At 54.6% G+C, this 24,979-nt stretch overlaps 2 protein-coding genes across 2 annotated transcripts in view; one reads left to right on the top strand and one right to left on the bottom strand.

The window, feature by feature from the left end:
- Positions 1-354, top strand: part of TNNT2 (troponin T2, cardiac type) — a 28,026-nt gene extending 27,672 nt beyond the window's left edge. The window contains exon 13 of the mRNA XM_075909899.2: positions 4-354. Within this exon, the coding sequence (XP_075766014.1) occupies positions 4-52 (49 nt within the window). The 3' untranslated portion in view covers positions 53-354. The remainder of the gene's footprint in view (positions 1-3) is intronic.
- A 19,197-nt stretch (positions 355-19,551) lies between these two features.
- The window catches only part of PKP1 (plakophilin 1), a 40,860-nt gene continuing 35,432 nt past the window's right edge, over positions 19,552-24,979 (bottom strand). The window contains exons 12-14 of the mRNA XM_075910235.2: positions 23,898-23,982; positions 22,647-22,750; positions 19,552-21,554 (exon numbers count right to left, since the gene is read on the bottom strand). Of these exons, the coding sequence (XP_075766350.2) occupies positions 22,679-22,750; positions 23,898-23,982 (157 nt within the window). The 3' untranslated portion in view covers positions 19,552-21,554; positions 22,647-22,678. The remainder of the gene's footprint in view (positions 21,555-22,646; positions 22,751-23,897; positions 23,983-24,979) is intronic.

The following is a 24,979-nucleotide window of genomic DNA, read 5'->3' as shown; positions in this document are numbered from 1 at the left end:
TAGCACAAAGGCTGCCCGTGGGAAGACTGTGGTTGGCGGCCGCTGGAAGTAGAACCTGTCAGGCGGGCACAAGGCAGAGGAGAGGCCCAGGCGTGGAGAGACGCATTTCTGTTTGGTCATCCAGCTGGACTCCATTTTCCGTGGATCCTGCATGAACCTACCCACCTCCCTGAAGGACACGGGCCAGTTGTGCTTGCACTGACTGCACGGCAAGGGCAGTGCTCTTGTGTGTGGAGCAAATGCCTTGCTAGCTGCTGCTTGCTCTTTTCACTGACCCCTGAGATGTTGTCGTGTCTGTAAATAAAGAGAATCATGAAGCGAGACACACCCTTCCTGCCCAGTCATCTTCTCTATGTCTGGCTCGCTGAGTCTGACCTACTTCCCTGTGTCCAGAAGATACAGGCTGTGGACCTGTTCCTCAGCTTGGTTATGGCATGTCTGTGACTCCATTGAACCATGCTGCTATATGCTGCCTGAGTTCAGGAGCACTATGTCCAGCTGCAGCCGCTGATGGTTTGCTCCCTGTTAGGGATGGATGGATCTTAAAGTTTCAGAAAGATCCCAAACAATGTTCCCCACCCGTGTGTGGAATAATTGTTTTGTGTGCACCAAGGCATGTGTGAAATGTGCACCACCAGGAGCAACACAAAACTCAATTGTGGGTTTTGCGCTAATAAGCTAGGCAGCATTTGAATGTCTCCTGAGCTGAGCTTACAAGGACCAGTGGTCCCAATGCAATTGGACTAATTCCATTTGATTTTGAGAAGCTCTGCTAACACAAGAAGCAATGGGCGTAAAGGGCTACTAGGGAGGTTTAGGTTGGACATTAGGAAACTCTTCCGAATTGTCAGGGTGGTGAAATGCTGGAATAAGTTGTCTTGGGAGGCTGTGAAATCTCCATCTCTGGAGATATTGAAGAGCAGGTTAGATAGACACCTGTCAGGGATGGTGTAGATGGTGCTGGGTCCTGCCATGAGGGCAGGGGGCTGGACTCGATGACCTTTCGAGGTCCCTTCCAGTTCTGGGATTCAATGATTCTGGGAAACTCCTGAAAACCAATGAAGGGCTTGTCAACACAGACATTTTGGGTGTGAACCGTGCAGCCACGTCCCACGTGGGCATTGCCCCAGTGCACGGAAAGTCGAGAGCGCTTCGACTTCGGCCACGTCTGTCCTGCAGAGCCAGTGCTGGTCTGGCAGCGCCCCGCAGCATAGGTACAGTGTGCTCAGGGGGGTTCTGCCAGTCCAGGCACCACAACTCCCAAATGACGTGAGCGCTCTTCTGTCTGCAGAGCTGCGTCTGCACTGGGGGTTTGTCAACACAGGCTCGTCACCGGGAGGGTTGGGGGTTTCACCCAGCGAGGTGGCTACGAGTGTTAACTACAGCCCCAGCCCTCCATCACCCTGCAAGTCGTAGTTCAAGAGGGCTGTGGGGCTTTCGCTGCACTGTAGCAGTATGGACGTGGGCCGTTGCCGCGTGCCCATGGAGTGGGCTGTAGATTTACACCCTGGCCAGCTGGACAGAAATGTCCCATGTAGCAAAACTCTTTGTCGTGCTAGCGAGTCACTTCCAGCCGCTGGATGGGTCCTTCTCCTATGCTGTTCCGGTGCCTCACTCCTGACTGGGCACGGCCGAGCAGCGGGAAAAGAAGCAATAATGGAAACCAGGATTTTTCCAGCCTCAGCCCGTTGGTGCGAGGTGCAGCGGCAACTGCCCCTGCCCAGCACACACAAGTGGGTGACGGGGGAGAGGACAGCCATGAGGCCCTCGCTCTTGCACTGCTGGCTGCCTGGTGGCCCTCTCCATGGCACCTCTGAGCCATCACCACGCTCCTGCTCATGGGGCATCCCCGCCGTGTGCTCAGTAACTGGGCTTGGGTGGGGGTCAGCTTACTGGCATCTCCCTCCTGCCCCCAAAAGCAGGTGGCACGATCCTGCCCCCTCCAGGGAGAGTCGCCCTCAGGAGCTGGGGGCACCCCGGGCCTCGGCCACCCTGCGAAGAGCCTCGTGGAAGGGAGTGGCCCCCGCATGGCTGAAGCCAAGGAGAGCAGTGCCCCGGCTGTGTGTGCAGAGGGCAGCCCAGACGATGTGCCGAGAGAGGTGGGCCCTGCCGCTTCCCTTCCCCCATCAATGGGCCAGCTGGTGTGGCCCAGGTGCCGCTGGTCCAGCAGGGCTCACGTAGGGCAGCAACAGCCTCAGCTTGGGATACTTTCCCATCTGTCCCCCCCCCCCCCCACTCCCCAGGGGCCCTGGGCGCTTTGCTCTGGTGTAGACACACAGCCTAGCCTCCCTGATCCTGCCAGGAGTTGGAGCCCTGGCAGCTGGGTCCAGAAAGGGCCATCAACCTGCCTCTGCACAGGCTCGCCATGAGGTGGCACCATGAGCACGCTCCCCGAAGGCCTGGGGTGCCGGCCCCACCCTAGGGGGCCATCTGGCTTCCCACACAGTGGCTGCTTAAAGCGTCGCTGGCCCCCAGCCAGGCCAGGCTGATGCCACGGTCTCAGGGGACCACACCCGCCCCGCCCCGTGCGTGGAGCGCTGCACGGCTGAGTCAGGGTGGAGCTAGCTCTCAGCCAGGCCTCCCCCAGCCCCAGCCCCCCGCCTGCCCCACTCCCTCTCCTGCCTCAAAGGCCTCTCGCTGGAGCAAGCATCCTGCTGGATCCAGAGGGGCCAGAGACCTGACTGTGTGGGGGTGTGTGTGGAGGATGTTAGTGGGGTCAGAACCCAGCCCCCACGTGCCCGCTGCCTGGCTTTGGCCTGTGGGTTCATGCCCAGAGTTTGCACACAGGGATCGGCTGCAAGCTGCTCTTCCCGCTGTTCAGCCAGGAAGTCAGCGGAGGGGCTGAGTGAGGTGCCAGGAGTCCTTGGCAGGCTGGAGTTTCCCGCCTACTGCCAGAGCAGGGCCTAACCATGCGCCCCTTGGCCGTGGGCGGTGGCCCTGCTGCACACACATGGCTCATGGAAACCCGTACAGAGCCACCCACCCCACCGGAGCTGTGCCAGGCTGGGGCCATGGGGCTGGCTCTAAACCAGCCCCCATCAGGTTTGGCTCTTGAAGTGCTCCTCAGCGGTTCACCTGCAGGCGTAGCTGATGCTTTGCAGCCTCTCCGAATCAGACAGGAGGTGGGGCGTGTGGGTTGGGTTTGATTTATTTATGTTGGACGGGTGCAAATCCGACTCTGTGTGCAGAGAACTGATGTGAGACGAGGAACCTGCCTCACCCCCCCTCCCATTACTGTCCTGGGGGAGAGGAGATCTGACTCCACTCCTCCTTCAAGCAGGAGTCAGCCTGTGCAGAGTGAACGCGAGGCAGGTCCAGATGCCCAGGGCAAACGGCTTCTCCCTCCAGGGGCTGAGGAGAGACAGGATTGCCCCTGGTTTAGTCCTGTGTCAGTGCCCAGGGAACACACACAGGTCCAACACCGGCTACGTGACCCCAGTGCTGTCAAAGGCAATGGAGTCCAGATGGTGTCTGCACGCCCGCTAGGTATATGCAGTGCTGAGTCGGTGCCAGGGTGTTCAAGTCAAAATGAGGGAGAGCGCTTTTATGGGGTCAGCTTCCATTGGTGAGAGCAGCCACGCCGACTGCAGGAGGGGGGCAAGTAGGTAGCTACCCCGGTGCCCGGTGATTTTACAAGGGCCCAGGGATGCTCGGCTACTGCTGAAATCCTGGCTAGCATGTGCAGAGCAGCACTCAAGGCCTGGGGGAGGCCAACCCCACCCCTTCTGCCTGATGCTCTGCCCTTGGGGGGGGTCCAGAGCTGACCCCACCTTGCCCAGGGCCCAGAGAAGTCTGGCGGCCACCCTGGAGAAGAGAGGCGAGCTTCTGAGCATACAACCTGGCTAGAAGAACTCTGCCTACTGGGCCCTCGCCCACCTTGTCTCCATGCGGGGGTGTTGCTAGGGGAGAGCGGGGGCAATGGGATGCCAGAGTTTGAAGCCCATGTTGACCAAGGGGAGGAGAAGGGGGCTGGCGGAGCCCCGAGCTGGCCGGTGGGCCCTGTGTGCAGGGAGAGGGCTGGAGCAGGTGGCTGTGGCTTTCCCTGGGCTTGGGTTTAGTCACTCCCCCTCCCATGGGGCTGGCCCAGTGATGAGACAGAGGACAGGAGATTAGCATCTCCCTTTCATTAGCGCTCAGCCAGGGCCTCCTTGCTGAGCAAGGTGGTGCCCAGACTCCGCCCGAAGCCTGGGAATGGCTCTGCGGGGCCAGCCCTCTGCAAGCCGCCCCCGGGCTCTGGGGTTTGTTGTGCTCATCAGGTTCCTTTCTGAAGTGCTGCCTTGCCCGTGGGAACGCTCCTTCGCCCACAAGCCCAGGCGCGCCGGTCCCTGCTCCCCTGCAGAGGAGCATTCCTCGTCTCGCGACTGTGCTGAAAGACGAGGCCCCCGTTGTGCAATGCACGTGTGCGGCGTGCAATGCACGTGTGCATTGTGCAATGCACATCGGCGGTGACAGTAACTTCACGTTTCTTCCAGGCACGGTCCTATTGCAGCCCGGAGTCCTGCCAGCTCTTTCCAGAGCTCCCTGCTGGCTTTTGCCGCCACTCAGCCAGCTCTTGCCGGAGCTGTGCACCCGCGTCCTGTCACCTCTGGTGCATGTGCACGTCGTGCAACCGTGCACTCCCATGCACGTGGGTGTGCAGGGGTGTGGCACCAGAGCTGCCAGCCACCAGAGGCAAAGGGCTGAAGGGGAATGTGGTGTGACACTAAGGATGGGACATGCGATCCGATCCCCCAGCTCATGATGGCCCCATCTGATTGTAATTAACAAGATCCTGCATTGGTCCCACCGACAGGCCCCAGCGCCCTGCTGAGACTTCCCTAGGCAGGCTTGATTTGTGATGCCAAGGAAGGAGAGGGGGCTGACCTGCCAGCGAGGGAAAGGAAAGCAGCCGACTGAGGGAGCAGGGTGGGTTCTGGGAACCCCGCCCATGCCAACATGCGGAGCCACCCCAGAGCGCAGAACAATGCCCATCCGTCGCTGCTTCACGACTTGGGATGGCATTGCTTGGCGCCCACCCTCTCACCCCTGTAATCCGCACTTCCATCCACTGCTGCCCAGGCTGCTGATGGCCTTGCTGAAGGCGGGATGAAGAAGCAAAAACTGCATGCGGCAGGGGGGTGCCATGTGGGGAATAGGTACGGACCTGGAGGTAAACACTGAAGGAGACTAACAATCTGTGGTCTCTAATCTGTCCTGCCGCGTTCCCACAGGCTGGGCGCATTCAGCGCTGCGTGCTATGGCCTGAGCACAACACAGGGGAGGTGACTTTCGGTTTTTTTAAAACTTACTTTCCTGTTGGCCTAGTTCTTCCCCTGCCGTCCTTCGCTAGCCAGCTGGGACCTGCCGACACACTGGGGCTGGCTGTTTCGAGAAAAATTCCTCCGTGGGAATCCTGGCTCTGAAGAAGCAAAACCCAGCAACTTAACAGCATCTCAGCCACAGTAATACTTAGGGCAGGGGTGGGGACTGGATGCAGCCCCCGGCTTGCCTGGATCTGGCCCTTGAGGCTCGGGGCTCCTCCACCAGCATTGGGGAGCCCGTGCTGGTATTCCAACCTCCTGCAGACCCCTATGGGGCTGGAGCCTGCAAAACCTACTAGCTTGGGCTGCCCTAGGCCCTGGTGTGTGAGGGGAGTGTGGGGAGGAGCTTTCTCCTCCGTTGGGGGCCACATCACTGAGGGGTTGTTTTTGTTTGGCTTCTCACTTCTGTGTGGCCCCCGACTGATTTTTCCGTGGGTCAGCCGTCCCCCACCCAAAAAAAGATTCTTCGCCCCGATTTAGGACATGAAATCAACCCGGCTTAGGCACCACTTATATCTCTGTTCTGTCAAAGGCACTTAAACGCTTGCTTAAAGTGAAGCATCTTGACATCCCTAGGCCGCCTGGATGAGGGGTGCGCTGGCTTTGGGGAGCGCCTGGAGGGTCAGGACGGGCCGGTGGCTACAGTGGGGGGTAGGTGGGCTGTAGAGGGCACAGAAGGGCAGGGCATTGGGCGGAAGGGGTGGGGGTGGGGAGGCTAGCTTCCCCGAGCCGGCCGTTCACCCATCGCCCCTGTGAGAGTCTGACTATATTCCCATGACTCCAGGCGCTCTCATTTCAGCAGCAACTGCATGGGGCCTTGCCATAGACACGTAAGGACTGAGAGTAATGCAGTGCCTCAGGACCCTTCCTTTCCCACCCTGGCGTCACCCAGCTCCGTGGTCCCCCGCTTGCCTCGTCCCGAGCCCCTGCAAAACGGCCCCTCTCCTCACAGACACCAGGGCGAGGTTATCAGGAAATCAGGTCCCAGCGGTGTCCTGCGGCAGACGTTTGTTCCTTGTTTGCATAACTAGAGGGAGGGGCTGGATTAACATCTAGCTGCTCAGCACTTCGGAGACTCAGGCTTGGCTCCTCGAGATCTGAAGGAATCTCTCTCCCAGGGGTGTCCCAGGCTTCACCACCCTAAGGAAGCGACTGTCCAGGCATTTGCATCCTAGGTCTGCGTGTTGGAGTCGTGCTAAGTAGGCGCGGGCTAACACGAGAGCCTCACAAATGCTTCTAGCTTTACACCCCCCACTCTCTGTGTGGGACAGTAAAACAGGCCCCCCACATTTTACAGACTGGCCGCCAAGACCCAAAGGAGGGGGTAGATTTTTTTAACGCGTTCTTAAAGAGCAGACAGTTTTCTCGTGGGACTTTGAACTGTGCTTAACTCCCGCTGGACCCAGGGACTGACTAGCTGTATCTGCTGGAAGAAGGGTTCATTTTGTTCCACTTACAGAGGCAGCTGAAAACCCGCAGCTAGTCTTGGCTGGGCAAAATTGTGTGACGGAACAGCGGCTATGCCTTCCAAATTGGATGGCGGAGAAAAGGCCAGCTTGTGGCAGGCACCAGCCAGAGATGGGCTGTCTGGGGGCAATACAACCCCCTCTGGTCTCGTTACCAGATCCAAGTAAGCCAGGGAGAGGGCGGATCCTTTAAAGTGGAATCTTCTTAGGTTGGAACCTTAAAAATGTGAGACTCACCCAAACCAGCAACTCACGTGGCCCAGCAGCCTGAAAGTTAAGCACTGAAACCAACAGCCTGGTGTTTCGGGTGTCTGAGACCCCCTTGAAGTATCTAGGAGTTGGTGCTGCACTTTAGTGCCAAAACACGGCATCAGGAGCTTAGCCCTAGATTCTGGCATCAGACCTCCTGGAGTCTCCAAAGAACTTGGGGCCAGATTCCCAAATACCCAGCAGCTCCCTTTCTGATGGGGCTACAGTCTTGACTCTTCCTGACTGTGGTGTGGGTGAAGCTATCCTGAAAATCCAGCATGTGCCTAAAGAGGAGATGGGCTGTTTTCAAACTGGGACCCTACATGGGAAGTTTCTCGCAGGGGAGCCGGCGGGTTGCGCTTCACCCGGAAACAGCTCATGTGTTTCCAGCCAGCCTGCTGCTCCTTTGGGCAGGGCGTTTTCCTCCCTTTGGCTCAAGAACATGGAGTTCCAGTTCCAACTCATTAGGAGCACAACAAAAACCAGAGCAACCACACAGACTGCAGAGAGCTGCAACGCGCAGTTAAAAATAGCCTAGACTCACCTCATGCTTTGGAGGGACCTTGGAGATGGGACATGCGGGCTTTAAGGGGGAAGATGACTGAGGTCTATAAAATCATGCCTGGTGTGGAGAAAGTGAATAAGGAAAAGTTATTTGCTTGCTCCCATAACACAGGAACTAGGGGTCACCAAATGAAATTAATAGGCAGCAAAAGGACATTTTTCTTCACTCAGCACATGGTCAACCTGTGGAACTCCTTGCCAGAGGATGTTGTGAAGACCAGGACTTTAACAGTGTTCAAAAAGGAGCTAGATAGATTCATGGAGGTTAGGTCCATCAATGGCTATTAGCCAGGATGGGCAGGAATGGTATCTCTAGCCTCTGTTTGTCTCGAGGTGGGTGATGGGAGTGATCACGTGAGGATTACCTGTTGTGTTCCCTCCCTCTGGGGCATCTGACATTGGCCATTCTGGGCAGACAGGACACTGGGGTGGATGGACCTTTCGTCTGACCCAGTCTGGCCGTTCTTATGTTCTGCGGCAGCCAGGTCCCTCCCAACAGACAGGTGTCTGGATTAAGGAAATGTTACGGGGCTACTGTAACCCCCCCACCTACTGGCTGTGGGGCACTGTCCCACGGAGTGGCCCCTTGACCACTTACAGAGAGACCAATGAGTCTGCTCTCCAGCCTTAGCTGAGAGCCAGCTGGCTTTAGCTCAAGCAGTAGAGACTCATGCAGGTCCCAGGTTCTGTTCCACCCGCAGCTGGTTCCCAGCCATTCTCCTACTGAATGGTAGATGAGAATGAAGGGCTTCAGAAAGGCTGAGGCATCCAAGCTGGATGAACGGACATTGCTTGTAGATATTCATGGAACAGTCAAGCTGGGGGCAGCTTTGCAGAAGAAGCACATTGATAAATGCACCTTGTGTGGTCAGTAGCTGCACATCCCCCACTTCCCACTGGGATCTATCAGACGGGGAGTGGTGGCCAGGCCCTGGGCTGAATGTCTTGCCCCAGACTGACTGACCTTCCAACAGGCTGGTTCAGGTCTGTCTGGCCCCGAGTGGAATGCCCCCGGCTTGAACCCTGGGCTCCCCAAAGGCTGAGCTATGGAAGGCTGGGGTCAGGGCAATGAGGTGAGTAAAAGTGCAGCACCTAGGGGAGACAGAAAGAGGGGAGTGGGACTAGACTGGGAGTGGGACTTTGGGTTTCATTCCCAGCTTGCTGAATGGCATTTCCTGCCTTTCTGTGCCTCGTTCTGTGTCCTCTGCAAAACAGAGCTGGAATTGAGCTCACGGTACTGAGGTACTTAGGCCGGCTTAAGATTCGCAATTCCAGCTATGTGAATAACATAGCTGGAGTTGACATGTCTTGAACGGAGCTTGGCTTCGTCTCCACAGCTCCCGTTAACCTTTCTTACTCCTCACGGCAACGTGGAGTACTGGCATCGATTGGTTTGATCAGCGTTTGATTTAGTAGGTCTTTACTAGACCCGATAAATCAAACCCTGGTAGATTGATCGCCAGAGTGTCAATCCTCTGGCAAGTGGAGACATGGTCTTAGAGGTGGTTGGAACTTTTTGGAATGGGAATGGATGTCAGGGTGGATCTCTTGATGTTTCCCTGTTCTATTTATTCCTGTGGGGCTCTGGTCATTGTCTGAAGATAGGGTCCTGGGCTAGATGGACTTTTGGTCTGACCCAGTGTGTTCTGACAAAACACAGCAATTGCAAAGGTACAACAGACATGAATGTCAGGCTCACTTGGCTGATTCCAGAGGGAAAATTTCCTCTCGAAAACATCAGCTGTGTCTAGACTGGCAAGCTTTTCCGTAAAGCAGCCGCTTTTGCAGAAAAACTTGCCAGCTGTCTACACTGGCCGCTTGAATTTGCGCAAGAACACTGACGATCTAATGTAAGATTGTCAGTGCTTCTTGAGCAAATACTATGATGCTCCCGCTCAGGAATAAACCCTCTTGCGCAAATGCTTTTGCGCAAGAGGGCCAGTGTAGACTGGTAAAAACTGTTTTGCTCAAAAAAGTCCCGATGGCGAAAATGGCGATCGGGGCTTTCTTGCGCAAAACCGCGTCTAGATTGGCATGGACGCTTTTCCACAAAAAGTGCTTTTGCGCAAAAGCGTCCGTGCCAATCTAGACGCTCTTTTCCGCACATGCTTTCAACGGAAAACTTTTCCGTTAAAAGCATTTGTGGAAAATCATGCCAGTCAAAACACAGCCCAGGTGTTTGTTTCAAACACAGACTATCTTCAGAATTTCTGGCTCATGAGACACTTAGCATTTGGTTTCACTGTGAATCCAAACAAAGCCACATTTCGAAATGCTGCAACAGCTTGCAAACTCGAAACCCTGAGTGCTAGGTGTGTGATCCTTCATCTTCTCACTGCTTCAAAACTCAGCCTGCACAAAGGGCATTTCATTGCTGCTGTGCCGCTGGTTGGGATCCTTGTAGGAAATTGACCATCCCCTATCCCCACCCTCCTCCTTCTATCAATTGCCATGCGGGTGAGATCCATGTGTTTGCCCAAGTATACATAAGTGGACTCTAGTTGATGTACACTGATGTCTAGCAGCTGGGAATCTGGCCCTTTGTGTGTGTCCCTCTTCCTCCCTTTTTCTCCTGAGTGTGTTTGTCTCCTCGTCAAATGGAGGAGGGTGGAGTTCTGACGCACTTTGCCCCCTGGTCTCTGCTGTGCAGCAGCTGCAGGTGCTCTCTCGGCTGACTTTCCCAGGATGGCTCACCCAGCAGGAATGCCACGTTCCATCCAACAGCTTGTGCTGGCCGAGTTTCAGGAGAATAAACCTGCCTGGGTGTGGCTATCGCGCTACGGCATCGTGGAGTCATCGCTTTGTGCGTGTTACCCAATCGAGTCTATTTTTCCCTGCCTTGGCTGTCACCCGCTGGCTGCTGGCCACTCTAGGCCGGCAGGATGTCAGGCCCACACCACGTCTGGGGAATCATCTAGAGGAAGCGGCAGACTGGCTCCTTTCTGTGGAGTGAACCTGGGCCGCTGGCTTCAACAACAGCACCCTCTGTTGCCTGAGCTGAGGCCCCATGCCAATCAGACCAGTGCTAGTGGCATATGTTATCAAGGACCAGCCGCTAAAGAGAAGCCGGTCCCCAGTAGCAGTGCAAAGGTGCCTTTCTGGGAAAGAATCGAAACAAGGATGGATGCAACCTGCAGGAGTTTTGGTTTTTGCAAAAGTCTGGCTCTGATTTCCCCCCTGCAAACCAATGTTCCCTCTAATCGTTCACATTCATGTGTGGAATAATGTTATGTGCACTGGTGCATGTGCAGATGTGCACCACCCGTAGACACAAAACCTAGCTGTGGGTGTTCTGCTCATCAGCTGGGCAGCATGGGAAGTTCTTCTGAGCAGCATCACAAGTGCCCAGCTTATAGGGACCACATCACCGACCGCTTATGCCCTGGAGTTATCATGCCCACAAATGCAGAGTGGGTCTTGCATGCTGCCGTTCTGCCTGGTAGCACTATAATGAGCTTTGCTCTCTTTGTTTGCACCCACACAAGTGAATCCACAAGGCACAAAGGCTGTAGAGAGCCAGGCCTCTTGTCTTTCCCTGCTGAGGCTCATTACCCACGTGCCAATGGTAAAATAGGCCTGTTGAGCAGAGGGTCGAGCGTGAAATGCTGTGAAGCCGGTTGAGGTACAGCACTAATGGCCGAGGCTGTAGCTTGCTGATATCACTTAGCTCCTGGAGACTTCAGGCAGCTAGTACGCCTGAACCAGCGACTGTAGAGAGACCTCCTCTTTCTTCTTTCAGCCGTGGTGGCACCAGACATTTGATGTCTGTCGTAAAGTCCCAGCTCCTGGAATCCCGTGACTATCTGAGATGCTCAACTTTCCGTTACAAACAGAAACGGCAAAACTTGACCCAAATGCAGCCCGCAGGCTCAAACCCTCCGCGGAAAGAATCCCAAATCCTCTGGGTTTTTCAAATCATCTTGCCTGACGTGTAAGCCCGGGGTGTGTAGGGTTGGGGGTTCTGTTTTTGAACGGGGCAGGTGAAGGGGTATGGTTTTGGTTATCAAAACCTACACCAGGAACTTTTCCTGTTCCAGCTTTGTTTGGTTGCTCCCACAGAGCACAGCAACCTCACAATGCAGCCGAGTCTGCTGTCTAGGGAAGAGAAGTCACGGGGTTGTGTGAGGATGGCTGGGAATAGCAATTCTAGATTTCCCGCCATTGCATACAGAGCTCTATCTGAACTGTCAGCCCGGATCCTCACCGGGTGTAAATTGACTTCAGTGGTGCAACACCCGGTTACACAGCTCAGGGTGTGGTGGTGTGCGCCATGGCCCCATAGCCTACGGGTGCACCTTTTGTGAGCGCGTACATGGTTTGTGTGTTTCAGGGGGTGTGCATGGACACCCAACATCTCCCATGAGTGGGGATCCGAGTGTGCACACGTGTGTGTGCATTCACTAGGCACGCACGCACGAGGACTGCAGTGTGCGTGGGGATTATGCGTGTGGCTACATGCATGCTCTGCAACGGGGATCCTGCTTGGCTGCTTTGGGACGAGCCCTTGGGAAACTCACTTTGAACTTAAGGATCACTGGTACACGCAGTACAAGCCCTTTCCATCGGCTCGCGCGTTGGGCTTGGAGTCAGATCAGGAACAGATGCCTCAGAGGTGGTTTGCCACTAATGAGGGTGTTAATAATCCCCATGGCTAATCCACTTGGGCACTTCCATAGCTTTCACCTCCCCCAGCACCCGCCTTTCCCCCTCCCCTTGCACCGTGAAGGCTGAGCAGGCTCCGGGATCTGCTCTGCTGCGTGTTAACCGTGACCCTCCCTGGGTTATTCGGTCTCCGTCTGAGAGAATTTGACGCCTCTCCCAGGAGCACTCCCACAAGACGCTGGCACATTTGTCAGCGCACTGATCAAAGCCAGATCCGCTGCCTGAAATCGACTTCGGGCAGCAGGTTTTGTTTTTTTTTAATCCCAGCACAATCCCTGTTTACATTGCAGAGAGGACGTCCCCATGTCAGTGCTGCGGTTATGGGCAGAGCTGTGCAAATCCATGGGTATTCGCTTTATACCCACAGCATGGGGGGTGGGTGAATCTAGAGCTGGGGGAGGTAACACCCTAGCCCCGCCTCTTCCACCTGAAGCCCCGCCCCCTTCAAGAGCCACGCCCAGCTCCTGCTCCCCCTGCAAGCTACCCCCTACAAGCAGGTCTCCAGCTTCCCTCCCTCCCCAGCAATGGAGCACGGGGAGGGAGGAGGCACACAGTGCCAGCCTCAGTAGGGCTGAGCCAGGGGCAGCGTAGGAGCCATGCTGAAGCAGGGGGCGGGGTGTGGGCAGAGCTATGCTTGGTGGTTTGGGAAGGCAGTACCCACCGCCCATGAGCCACAGGTCTCCGCATCCACAGATGCAATCCGCAGCTGCGGAGCTCCGCCGCTCATTTTTGTAGCTGCAGATGCAAGTTTTGTATCCGTGCGGGGCTCTGCTTCTGGGACCCTGTGCCATTCCCGCAGCCCTTTTTGAGGTTCATCTATTCTGCAAGGTCTTGGCTCCACATAGCACTTAGGGGTTCACAGAGCCAGCTGACACTGGCATAAAGACATTCTGGGACCCGAGGGAAGATGCAGCCGCTGGGTTGAGTGGGAAGGGACAGGACAACTTTTATGTCTTTCCTGGTGTTCCTCACACTCTTCTCTGCAGCAGAAAACCCGCTGCACTTCCAAGCCTGGATATAGAATGGGCGTAGGGGCTGCCAGCTCACAGAGTGCCTGGTCTCTGGGGGTATGTCTACACAGCAAAGTTATTTTGAAATAACTTTCCTAGCATCTATTCAAGCCAACTGCTATTTCGAAATTAATTCGAAATAGCGGAGGCTTATTTCAAAATTGGTAAACCTCCTTCCACAAGGAATAGCGCCAATTTCGAAATTGCTAGTTCGAAACAAGCGCTGTGTAGACACTTATTTCGAAATAGGAGGCCTCCAGCTCTTCCCAGGGTGCCCAGTTGGCCGCCCTGGTCACAAGGTAACTTCTGACCTGATGCCCTGCCGGAACCAGTTCCAGCCGGCCTTAAATGCGATTCAGCGTCCAATCAGTGTAAACGCGCTATTTCGAAATAGAAAAAAGCTATTTCGAAATGCATTTTGTGTGTAGATGCGTTATTTCCAAATAAGATTTTTTGAAATAACTATTTCGAAATTAGATAGTTCAAAATAATGCCGTAGTGGAGACATACCCTGGGTGAGGCTTGTCCACATGGGTCAGGGCTACGGTTAGGGTGTCTTTCTCCGGTGGAATGTCTTGGGAAAATTTAGCAAAACAATCCAGCTGTTTTTAAACATGAAGCTAGGGGACAAATAAGCTCTTTGTTTCCATTAGACTCCAGAGAGACTTTTGTATCAATCAATCAATCAATCAATCAATCAATCAATCAGTCCTGCTCACAATATTTTAAAATTCTGCATTTGTCAAGTATTGTACTCGCCACGGCCAGGCTGGAGCCATCTGCCCCTGACTGATCGCAGGTGGCAGATCACTGTACAGCTCCTTCCCTCCCACAACACGGAGTCGGTGGTGAGGCTGCACCCAACCCTGGCACAGTGCAAGTCGTGATTAACCCCTGGACATCATGTTTAACCCCTGGGTGTCATATTTAACCCTTTGGGAGTCGTGTTTAACTTTCTGGGTGTCATGTTTAATCCCTGGGGGTGGTGTTTAACCCCTGGGTATCGTGTTTAATTCATGGGTGTCATGTTTAATTCTTTGGGAGTCATGTTTCACCCCAAGTGTCCCCTTTAACTCTTTGGGAACCATGTTTAAGCTTAGGGCATCTTGTTTAACCCTTTAAGAGTCGTGTTTAACCTCTGGGACTCATGTTTAACCCCTGGGTGTCATGGTTAACCCTTTGGGAGTCATGTTGAAGCCCTGGGGGTTGTGTTTAACTCCCGGGACTCATGTTTCACCCCGGGCATCATGTTTAATGCCTGGAAGTTGTGTTTAATCCCTAGGGGTCATGTTGAGCCTCTTGGAGTCATGTTTAACCATTTGGGAGTCATGTTTACCTCCTGGGCATCATGTTTAAGGCTTGGGCGTCTTGTTCAACCCTTTGGGAGTCGTGTTTAACTCTTTGAATGTCATGTCTAATCCCTGAGTGTTGTGTTTATTCCTTTGGGAGTTGTGTGTAACCCTTATGAGTTGTGTTTAACCCTTTGGGAGTCGTGTTTAACCCTTTGGGAGTCGTGTTTAACCCTTTGGAAGGTGTGTTTGATCCCTGAAGGTCATTTTTAACCCCTGGGACATGTGTTTTACCCTGTGGGAGTTGTGTTTAACCCTTCAAAGTTGTGTTTAAGCCTTGGTCATCCTGTTTAACCCTTTGAGAGTCATGGCTCACCACTGGGTGTCACGCTTAACCATTAGGGAGGTATGTGTGACCCCTAGAGTCATGTTTAACTCCTGGGACTTGTGTTTAATCCTTGGGCATTGTGTTTAACTCCTGAGAGTTTTGTTTAACACTTTGGGAATTGTGTTTGAGCCCTGAGAGTCATATTTAACCTCTGAAAGCCGTATTTAACTACTGGGTGTCATGTTTGACCCTTTACGAATCAAGTTTAACCACAGGGGTTGTGTTGAACTCTTTGGGAGTCGCGTTTAACCCCCGACTGTCGTGTTTAACCCTTTGGGAGTCGTGTTTGATCCTTGTGTAACCCCCAAGGAGATTGCTTGGATTCCCGGGGCCTTGTCTGCTGGCAGCTCAGGGAGAGGCTCTAAGTTTGCCTTGGCTCCCCCTCCCTACCAGGGCCAGAGTCTGCCCGGCAACCCATGGGGAGTGAGATGCCCCTCCCAGGGGGAAGGAGAGACCATGGTTGGAGGGGTCTGGAGCCAGCCAGGGCAAGGGGGGGGGGGCTGACTGTGTGGGAGCTAGTAAGCCCCAGGCCTGCATGCAGGGTTCCCCCTGAGAACTGGCCTCTAGGGACCTGAAGGCAGGATCCCTCAGCTGGGTTTATGTCTCCACTGTTGATTCCCAGTTGTGGAGTTTGCTGGGAGGCTTCCCCAGCCAGGCCGAGTTGGCTCCAGCTCCCTGGGTGAGGAGAGTCACGGTCATGGTCAGCTCGGCTCTAGCAGCAAGTTCAGGGCTGCTGCCTGCTGGGTGGGTCTGCATGCTGGGCGGGGAGGCTATAGTTTGAATTGTGGTGCAGTTGTGGGGTCTGCACCTTGAGCCCTGCACCCCTTCGCGGGGAGGGGAAATTCTGGGACCGAAGCAGCCTGGTTCCTGCTTGAAGAGGACCCCGGTGAGAAGAGAGCAGCCCTTTGCAGAGACTGAGTCATCTCAACCTGAGGTCATTCATGGAGTGTGTGAGTGCACCAATTTTTAGTTAGTAAGTCAGGGAATTTGTTTGGGGATTTTATTACCTGCTGCACATTAAATCTGTGGAGGGATTTACTGCCTTCTCCCATGTGTGAGTCCTTTGGGCTGTACCAGACCTAGTCAGCCCCACTGCTAAACCCTGCAGAGAAGGATTGTGTGGTCAACAGTCATCAAGGGCCCCAACAAAGTACGCGTACCAATGGGACACTAACCTCACAGTTGCTGGGCACCGGTGACCCTAAAAATAGTGTTTTACCCTGTTCCGTTATAATTGTCTCCTGTTTAATATCATTGTGTTTATTATAGTGTATGTGTTTGTGTTATTTTCTGGGAGTCTCCAACTATCTGGCAAATACGTGGGGGTTATCCTGGGCTAGAATTTTCCTCCCAAGCTGCCCTGGTGACCCTGCTAGGAAGGAGTGAGGGGGGTGGAGGCACCGCCAAGTACATCAATCAGAAAGAATAAAATTGAGTGGGTGGCGGGATCCAGAAGAACCTATCCATCCGAACCTGAAAGGAGATTGGCTTTAAAAGAAGGTAACCAGGTGGAGAGGGGCGCTACACTTGGGTGTTGTGTTTAACCCCTGGGAGTCATGTTTAACCCCTGGGGGTTGTGTTTAACTCCTGGGACTTGTGTTTCACCCCGGCCGTCATGTGTAATCCCTGGAAGTTGTGTTGAATCCCTAGGGATTGTGTTGAACCTCTTGGTGCCGTGTTTTACCCTTTGGGAGTCATCTTGAACCCTTTGAGAGTCACATTTAACTCCTGAGTGTTGTGTTTAACCCCCGAGGGGTTTTGTTTAACAGCTAGGGGTTGTGTTTCATCTTTTGGGTATCATGTTTAACCATTTGGTAGCCATGTTTAACTCCCAGGATTCATTTCTCACCCTGGGCATTGTGTTTAATCCCTGGAAGTCATTTTTATCCCTTTGAGAGTCGTGTTTTGCACTTTGGGAGTCATGTTTGATCCCTGGGAGTTGTGTTTAAATCAGAGGAGTTTTGTTTAACCCCTGGGAGGCATGTTTAACTCTTTGGGAATTGTTTTTAACCCTCCGGGAGTCGCATTTAACCCCCTTGACATCATGTTTCACCCCCGGGATTCATGTTTAACCCTTTGGATGTCGTATTTAACCATGTTTTGGCATCCTGTGCTGAAAAATGTGGTCTATTTTATTTGTCAACGGACTATGGGGGCGGCTCCAGTCTGGCAGTGGGGCGCACCGGCCCCTGGCTGCCCAGAGGGAGACCACAGTGCAGCGTCTCCCCCCAGGATACAGACTCCGAGGCGAAGGTGCACCCAACGCTATCACAGTTCAAGGACCCGGCCTGCCCCAGAAGATGTCTGGCTGCAGGTTCACAGGCTGCAGCCACGTCCACCCAGTGTTCCCCTGTGCCCGGCCTCTGGTTTCTCTAGGGACCCACTGAGTCTGTAGATCTCACTGGCACATCCCTGTCAGGGGGCAGGTCTGGACAAGCCGCGGGTGTCGCTGAGTCAGACGAGTGAGGATGCCGAAAGCTGCCAACGCCGGCAGTTTCTTATCGCCACCCATCAGCGCTTTCCACCCGCTCAGGGGCTGGGGCAGGCTTCATCTGCACGGGGGCGTGTGCTGAACAGCTGTGCCACAGCCCCAGGAACACAGCGGTGTCGGGCTGTGGGGGGGATCATGGGGCACGGCGGGGGGTGTCGTGGATTTTCACACCCCACGTGGCTGGAACGAGGCGCACGAGAGCACCCGTGCCGTGGCGTGAGCCCCGGCTGAGCTCAGGCCGCACTCGTGCGTACATGGTGGGGGTGGGAGAGTTATGACGGGGGGGGGGGGGGCCTGCCGTCAGTATTGGGCCTGCTCTGCCCTGCTGAGCTGGCAGGAAATCTAAAATCACTGAGCAGACAAAACTGGTTTTTGCACCGAAGTCAGAGGCAGAGCTGGCGCCTGCGGGCGTCCCGTACGGAGAAACTCTGCACATTTTATTTGCACATAACTACGGATGGCTCCAGCCTGGCAGCGGGGCGCATGGGCCCCCGGCTGCACAGAGGTGGGAGGGCTCTGCGCCGCTTCCCCCTCCCCTAGGACACAGCCCCAGTGACGAGGCTGCATCCAACCCTGGCACCGTGCAAGGTGCAGGCCTGCCCCAGAACCCCCCCAGGGCCTGGCCCATCCATTCCAGGAGCTGCAGGGCTCAGTGTGGGGCTCCAGCTGTGGGTCGAGCGGGTTCTGTGCGGGGCAATCTGGGTGCAGTTGGGGGGGAGGATCTGGCATGGGGGGATTTGGATGCACTGGAGCTTGTTGGGGGAGGGGGTTCTGGGTGCAATGGGACTCAAGAGGGTCCAGGCGAAGGTGACTGGGGCTCAGTGGGGTGGGGATCCAGGTACAGTTCTTTGGGGATCTGGGTGTGGGTGGCTCATCGGGGTGGTCCAGGTGCCAGGCGAGTGGAGCTCCCCTCCCCCCCATGATACACAACAGCTGTTCATGGCACGCGGGAGGCACGGAGCCCAGTTTGAGAACGGCTGCTGCTGGCTTAAACAGACTCCTCAGGAACGACCCTGCCGGACTCTAGTTCCTGCTGAATTCTGCGGAACCCAGCGTGCTCCCTGGTGGCTCCATCTGAGGCTTTGCGGGGTGCGGTGGGGGCATAACGGGAGCAGCAGCGTGTGACTGGCCAGGCCTGAGCCCCTCTGACACAGCTTCGGCGTTGGCTCCAGAGGCCTGAGCATGGGCTGGGGGCGTGGCCGGTGCTCAGTGCGTTGTGGCCATTCAAGGGGCAATGCCCCACGGGAGGACGCGGCTTGCCCTCTGAACTGGCAGACGCATTACAAGCGGGCCCAGAACCCCCCAAGGCGAGGAGGTGGCATCTCCGGTAACACCTGCACAAAGCCGTGTCAATGACTCAGGGTCTAGCGTGCGCCACGTATCAGGCGGCGGTGACCATGCCGCGGTAGCGGCCTCCTTGCGCCTGTCCCGTCGCAGCTACACCCGCACAGCAAAGCGAAGGGCACAGGGTTTCCTGGGAACTGAACAGCAGCTGGGAGCAGTGGCCCTCCCCTATTAATGCCACTTGCAGATGTGGCCCAGACATGCATCCCATGGTGTCCAGGCCTTGTAGCATCTCTGCTGCTTGGCAGGGAGGGGGAGGAGGGGGGTGACAGACCTGCATACGCTGGGACAGAGGGATTCTTCCCCAGCTGCTGCAGCCTAAAACTTGGGAACATAAAATAAGGGAGCTCCATGGGCCATTGGGAAGCAGCCTTCCCCTTCACGGGACCTGGAGTGGAGCATCCTGCTCGTACATGGGGAGAGCTTCTCTGGGAACGGGTTAGGTTGGGTGTGGTCGCTGGGCCTCGCGGGAGGCTGTTCCAGACCCTCACTCCTCTGGCGGCGAGAAGCCTTCTGCTCACTACCAATCGCCTGCTGCACCTGGCCTCTTGCCATCTCGCCCCCACCGGGCCCAGGAGCTTAAAGAGCTCGTCTCCCTCGCGGGTGTTCAGCCCCCCTCTCCTAAGATCAGCTCTCCCTGCCCCGGGTGTGGCGACTTCGTCTTTCTCGCGCGCATGGGGCCCTGCACTGAGCACAGCGGGCCCGGGGAGGAGATGGCCAGTTTCAGATGGGCGTTCTACTCTGCAGGGCCAACCAAACCCCCACCCGCCAAAGAGAAACGGTCCAGGGCGTGTCAGCCATTTTTATTGGGTTTCAAGATTTTTCCAGTGAAGCAAATACACAGGGTGCAGCAAAACCAACGCGCGGAGCTCTGCAGCGAGCCCGTACAGCTGAGGAGGGGTCAGTTACAGGGGAGGGGGGATAGTCTGACAGTTCCCTTTACCAGGGCCTTACAATACACAAAACACAGCCCACCCTCCCCCCACGGCATCCCCGCTCGGCCTATGGGACGGGATTATTTACATGACTAGAGTCCTAGGGAGGCCCTAATGGCTTTGCTTCCTGCAATTGGCGGCAGGGCCAGGATCGGCGCTGGGTGTGTTCCCTGCCCGGGAACGTTCTCTCCCCTTCCCACCCACCCCAAACAAGAGCCCCTGCTGGGCGAGGGGCTGGCGCTGCTCTTAGAGATGCCAGGCCCGACTCTGCCGTTCAGACACCAACAAACAAAACGCCCTTGGCAGGTGAAGCTTTGCCTTTAAGAAACAGCCGCTCTCTAATGAGGGCAGAGTCGTGAATCTCTCATGCCAGTGGAATCTGTTTCTTTTCAGTATGGGAGGGAATAGCTAATGGGGGGGGGGCACATGACCTCCCCATGTGATCCCCCGTGCCACGTGACTCCCTCCCCTCCACCCCTTGCCTAGGGCCACGTGATTCTGCATCTCCTCCCATGACCCACCCCCTTTCCCTTGGGGATGGTATTTTCTGCCCCCTCCCATTGAGTGTGGAACCGCAGCAGTGAAAGGAGCAGAACGTGGGGCCGGTTAGGCAGCCCCATGCTACGGTTGTACCAGCCCCAGGCATTCCACGCAGGGTCTCCTCCGCCTGTGCAGCAGCCCCAGGAACTGCAGCATGAAATGGACCAAACGCTGGCAGCTCCTCTGGTGCGGCTGTGCCACCCCCAGTCCATCCTCTGGTGCGGCTGTGCCACCCCCAGTCCATCCTCTGGTGCGGCTGTGCCACCCCCAGTCCATCCTCTGGTGCGGCTGTACCACCCCCAGTCCATCCTCTGGTGCGGCTGTGCCACCCCCAGTCCATCCTCTGGTGCGGCTGTACCACCCCCGGTCCCATTCTCCAGTGTGGCTGTACCACCCCCAGTCCCATTCTCCAGTGTGGCTGTGCCATCCCCAGTCCCACTCTGTCACTCTGAGCCTGTCTACATTTTGCCCGTTCCGGCGTTGTAAGGAAAGCAATGGCAATGTTTAGAGAGACGCACATTTTTTATGTTTGCTGTGGTGTCTTAAATGGTTTGTGGCCCCAGCAGTTTCAGTGTTCTCAACTATTTGTGACTAATGTACATTAACATACAGCGTATGAGAATATTTACTGAGGCCCTGCTTCCAGTGATATGAATGTGTATCTTGAGATTTAGAAACCACGCAACTACAAGAGAAAACACTTAACTCTGAATATGAAAGCTCACTTGACAAGGAGTCAAAAGCAGAAAGAAACCCATGTCCACCAAGTTTAGCAATAATAACCCACCATCTAAAGCATTAGGGGTGCTGTCTACAGTGGCCACCTACAATGGAATAAACACAGAACATATAGTTAGCTGTTTTACATATTTCCACAAGAATGGGATGAGACATGTTTAGTGTTTAGTGCATACACACACACATACACACACACACACACACATGGTGGGGTTTTCATAGGTGCCTAATGGGGTTAAGGTGCACAACCCTCATAGTCTTTCCGTGGAAATTGGGGGAGTAACCATTTTAGGCATCACTTAAGAAAATCACACGCTCTGTGTGTGTGTGTGTGTGTGTGTGTGTGTGTGTGTGTGTGTGTGCACGCACAAACACTATTTGAAAAAAGAGCTATTGACATTAGGAAACTTTAAACTCACAAAAAGCAAATGCTTAAAAATATCTATATCAACCAAAAAAATTGCATACTTAGTTTGCTTTACAGTTGGAATTAACGCTATAAACACTGTATATCTGTAAAATGTCCAAATGAATCCCTGGAGGATTAAGTCATTCCAGACACGAACCAACGACAAATTCTGAAAGAGAAAAACAAACAAAACACCTTGATTCATCTTTTCAAACTTTCTTTTTCATGTTCAGAAATGTCATCAACATCTGGATAAAGGCATATAAGAAAAAAATAAGGACTAGGAGAAAATAAGGAATAAATTGCCTAGGGAGGTTGTGGAATCTCCATCGCTGGAGATATTGAAGAGCAGGTTGGACAGACACCTGTCAGGGATGGTCTACAGTACTTGGTCATGCTGTGAGGGCAGGGGACTGGAGTCCCTTTCAGTTCTATGATTCTATGATCTGCTCCCTGTGCCAGTTCCCTCCCCTCCCTGAATCTGTGTCAAAGTTACAAGAATCTATCTATGAATCTGAGCAGAGATGCTCGGTAGCTGGGCGATTTTTTTTACCACAAGACAGGAGCATTTTGGGTACCCACTGTTTTTGACCACCTGTAATGAATGGGTGTGTGTGCGTGTAATACCCTTTTTTGGCTATTCCAGCATTCACTTAACTAAAGTTTCTTCTCAGTGGTTGACTTTTGAGATCTAACCCTAATTGTCTTGCCTCTAAGGGTTAAAACTAGTGTGTCCTAGAGAGTTCCAAGGAATGCCAGGGGTAGCAGAAAGTGAGTTGGCAGGAGGCCATGGGAAATGGAAACAGAGTGTGGGCTTCTGAATTGGAAGCAGTGACCTTCCTATACCTGTGGTTGTGTAAGCAGGAAGCAGCCTTGGAGGACATGAAATAAGCCAGGATTCCAGCATGGAAAATCCAGCAACATCCATGCCTAGGGAAGAACTAAATCTTGAAGCCACAGATATGTGAGTAGAACAGGGAATGTTTAGTCAGACGTGATCAGGTTCTTGTCTTTATATTTGGGTTTGTTGGACTTCTCTGTGCTGAAAACACATAACCACCCTTCCCACAACCCAATTTCCGGGTGAAACAGTTATGGGGGAATATATGCACTGGAACCTCGAAACAGCCTCACATGCTCAGCAAATGTAAGCAAATAGACCAGCACGTGCATGACATGCCACTGCTGTTGGCATCGAGGCACCAGCTTGTTCGTCCTTGAACACGGTGGTTGTTAACACCAGGCGCAACCCCCTTCTCACCTGCAGGCTGAACTTGTGCGGAAGGTCTCGTCTTAGAATCTGGACGACAGGCTCCTGAGAGCGCCCCCGGCTAATGGGCCCAACATGTTCTTATTGAATCCTTGCTGCAGAAGGAGACATTTATTGGAGTGCAGTTAATGCAGGCACATTGCAGATCAATAGCATGTAATGTCATCACCCAGATCCCTCTGTCCTGCTTCAAAGACACCGGCCAGTTGGCTGCATGCAGAAACACGTTAATGGTACATGCAGCCTTTTTGCCTGAACCAAGCATGCAGCATATGTGTCAACAGTCATATTTATTGGCCAGAAGAGTCTTTCCTGTATTGTCTTCCCACTCTAGATAGCAGGACCTCAGCCCACCTTGATGTGGAAATACCAAAGCCTACACTGGAAAGGCAGCAAGGACCACGCATGTATGATGCACATTTGGATAAGGACCATGCGTAAAACACGCTCAGTCTTGTCAAATTGGAGGTGGTGTTGGTGTCTGGAGTAGCGCTACAATCAAGTTAAAAATGGGAGGGGAACCCACCATCAACATGGGTGTGGTTATGAGGCCGAGAGGTTGCACCCATTTTCCGGAACATCGCCCCACCCCCTCAGTCCATCCTTTACTCCCCATTGTTGCGCGTGGCCTTCCATGGCGTGGGGAGGAGGACTCCAGTTTGGTGAAAGAAGCCAGGCGGAGGCCTGGAGGCTAGGTCTGGCCCTGCAGGTTTGGGAGAGGAAGTTTGGGGAGTTCTGACCAAGGCTGGCTGCTTCCCTTGTTGATCTGAAGGGTTATTCTGTCCCTGAAGTAGAGGAGGAGACCCCAGGGAGGCCTATGGACAGAGGAGGAAGTGCGGGAATGGCGAAAAGGAACCCTTGTTGGGAGCTCTAGCAATCCCTTCTCTAGCCACACAAGGTAGGAACTCCACGGAGCTTTGCACCAGTGTGTCTGCCTCTTCCTGGGCCTCTGGGGCACCTGGCGTTGGCACTGTGGGCAGACAGGACACTGAGCTGGATGGACCTTTGGTCTGACCCAGTGTGGCCGTTCTTGTGTTCTCCACGGGCTTATTCACACCAGCATAAATGAGACGCGGATAAGGCCCGTATGTTGGAAGGGATCTCTAAGGGCACGCTCAGAGCCCAGGCTCTCCTTCCAGACACCAGCAATATTCACCATTGACTTACAGCCCTTGCAAAACCATTGGACTGTGGGGATGAACCCAGCTCGCGGCTAGCCAGGCGAACCCTTTGCGTCCTCACCTGTTTGAGCACATTCTGCAGCTCCCTGTGTGACCACAGATCCCCCAGGAGGAGGCGAGCGGCTTCGGCTGCTTTTGGACAGGAGCTGGAAGGGTGAAAGAAATCCAGTGCATCTTAGCAGGCCGGAGCCCCCACCTCTATCGCTATGCAGTGAATCAGCCCCGCCATTTGCAGCACAATAGATCCCTCCACGACATCCTCACACGCTGCCCTGAAGGTGTTATTTGGATAGGGGAAGGGGCAAACGGCAAGGGAGGGATTTCCGGGAGGGCCCAAGGTGGTGTCATTGGAGGAACCCAGTGACGCTGCGCTACCAAGACACTTCCGAGCTGTAGACGCTAACCAGCTGCAAGAGAGCAGGGGGATGGCATAAGCCCCCTCACAGGGATCCTTTAGAACCGGCTAGCACAGACCTCTCAATAACGCAATGCAAGGAACAACCCTGCGGGGTTGTGGGGACGGCTGAAATGTGAGTAAGAAGAAATAACAATACTCAGAGCGGCCCTGAAGTCCTTGCTCAGCAAAAATGAATGGGCCTTTGCCCAAGTAACAACTCTGTAATCGGGACTCTGGCTTTCAGGCGTTTGCTTCAGATCTCCCTCTGATTTTGGAACCCTTCCCACCCCGAACCGGATGCAAACGTCACTGCCGGCGCTGCTGGCTGAAGCAGGTCTAATGTAAAACCTGCCCACCACCGACTTGCAGAGCATTCCAGCTCAGTTCATACCCTGCAACCCTTGGCCCCTTCCCCAGCCAAAACCTGGACAATGAGGTTCTGCAAAGCGATTCCCGCGGGGGCGTGGCTAGCGATTCCCGCGGGGGCGTGGCTAGCGATTCCCGCGGGGGCGTGGCTAGCGATTCCCGCGGGGGCGTGGCTAGCGATTCCCGCAGGGGCATGGCTCACAGTTCCCGCAGGGGCATGGCTAGCGATTCCCGCAGGGGCGTGGCTCACTATTCCCTCAGGGGCGTGGCTAGGGATTCCCACAGGGGCGTGGCTCACAGTTCCCACAGGGGCATGGCTAACTATTCCCACAGGGGCATGGCTCACTAGTCCCTCAGGGGCGTAGCTAGCAATTCCCTCC

This window comes from Pelodiscus sinensis, chromosome 27 (genome assembly GCF_052426305.1).
Source record: "Pelodiscus sinensis isolate ZL-2025 chromosome 27, ASM5242630v1, whole genome shotgun sequence".
NCBI lineage: Eukaryota > Metazoa > Chordata > Testudines > Trionychidae > Pelodiscus > Pelodiscus sinensis.
This window is presented reverse-complemented; position numbering and strand designations above follow the sequence as displayed.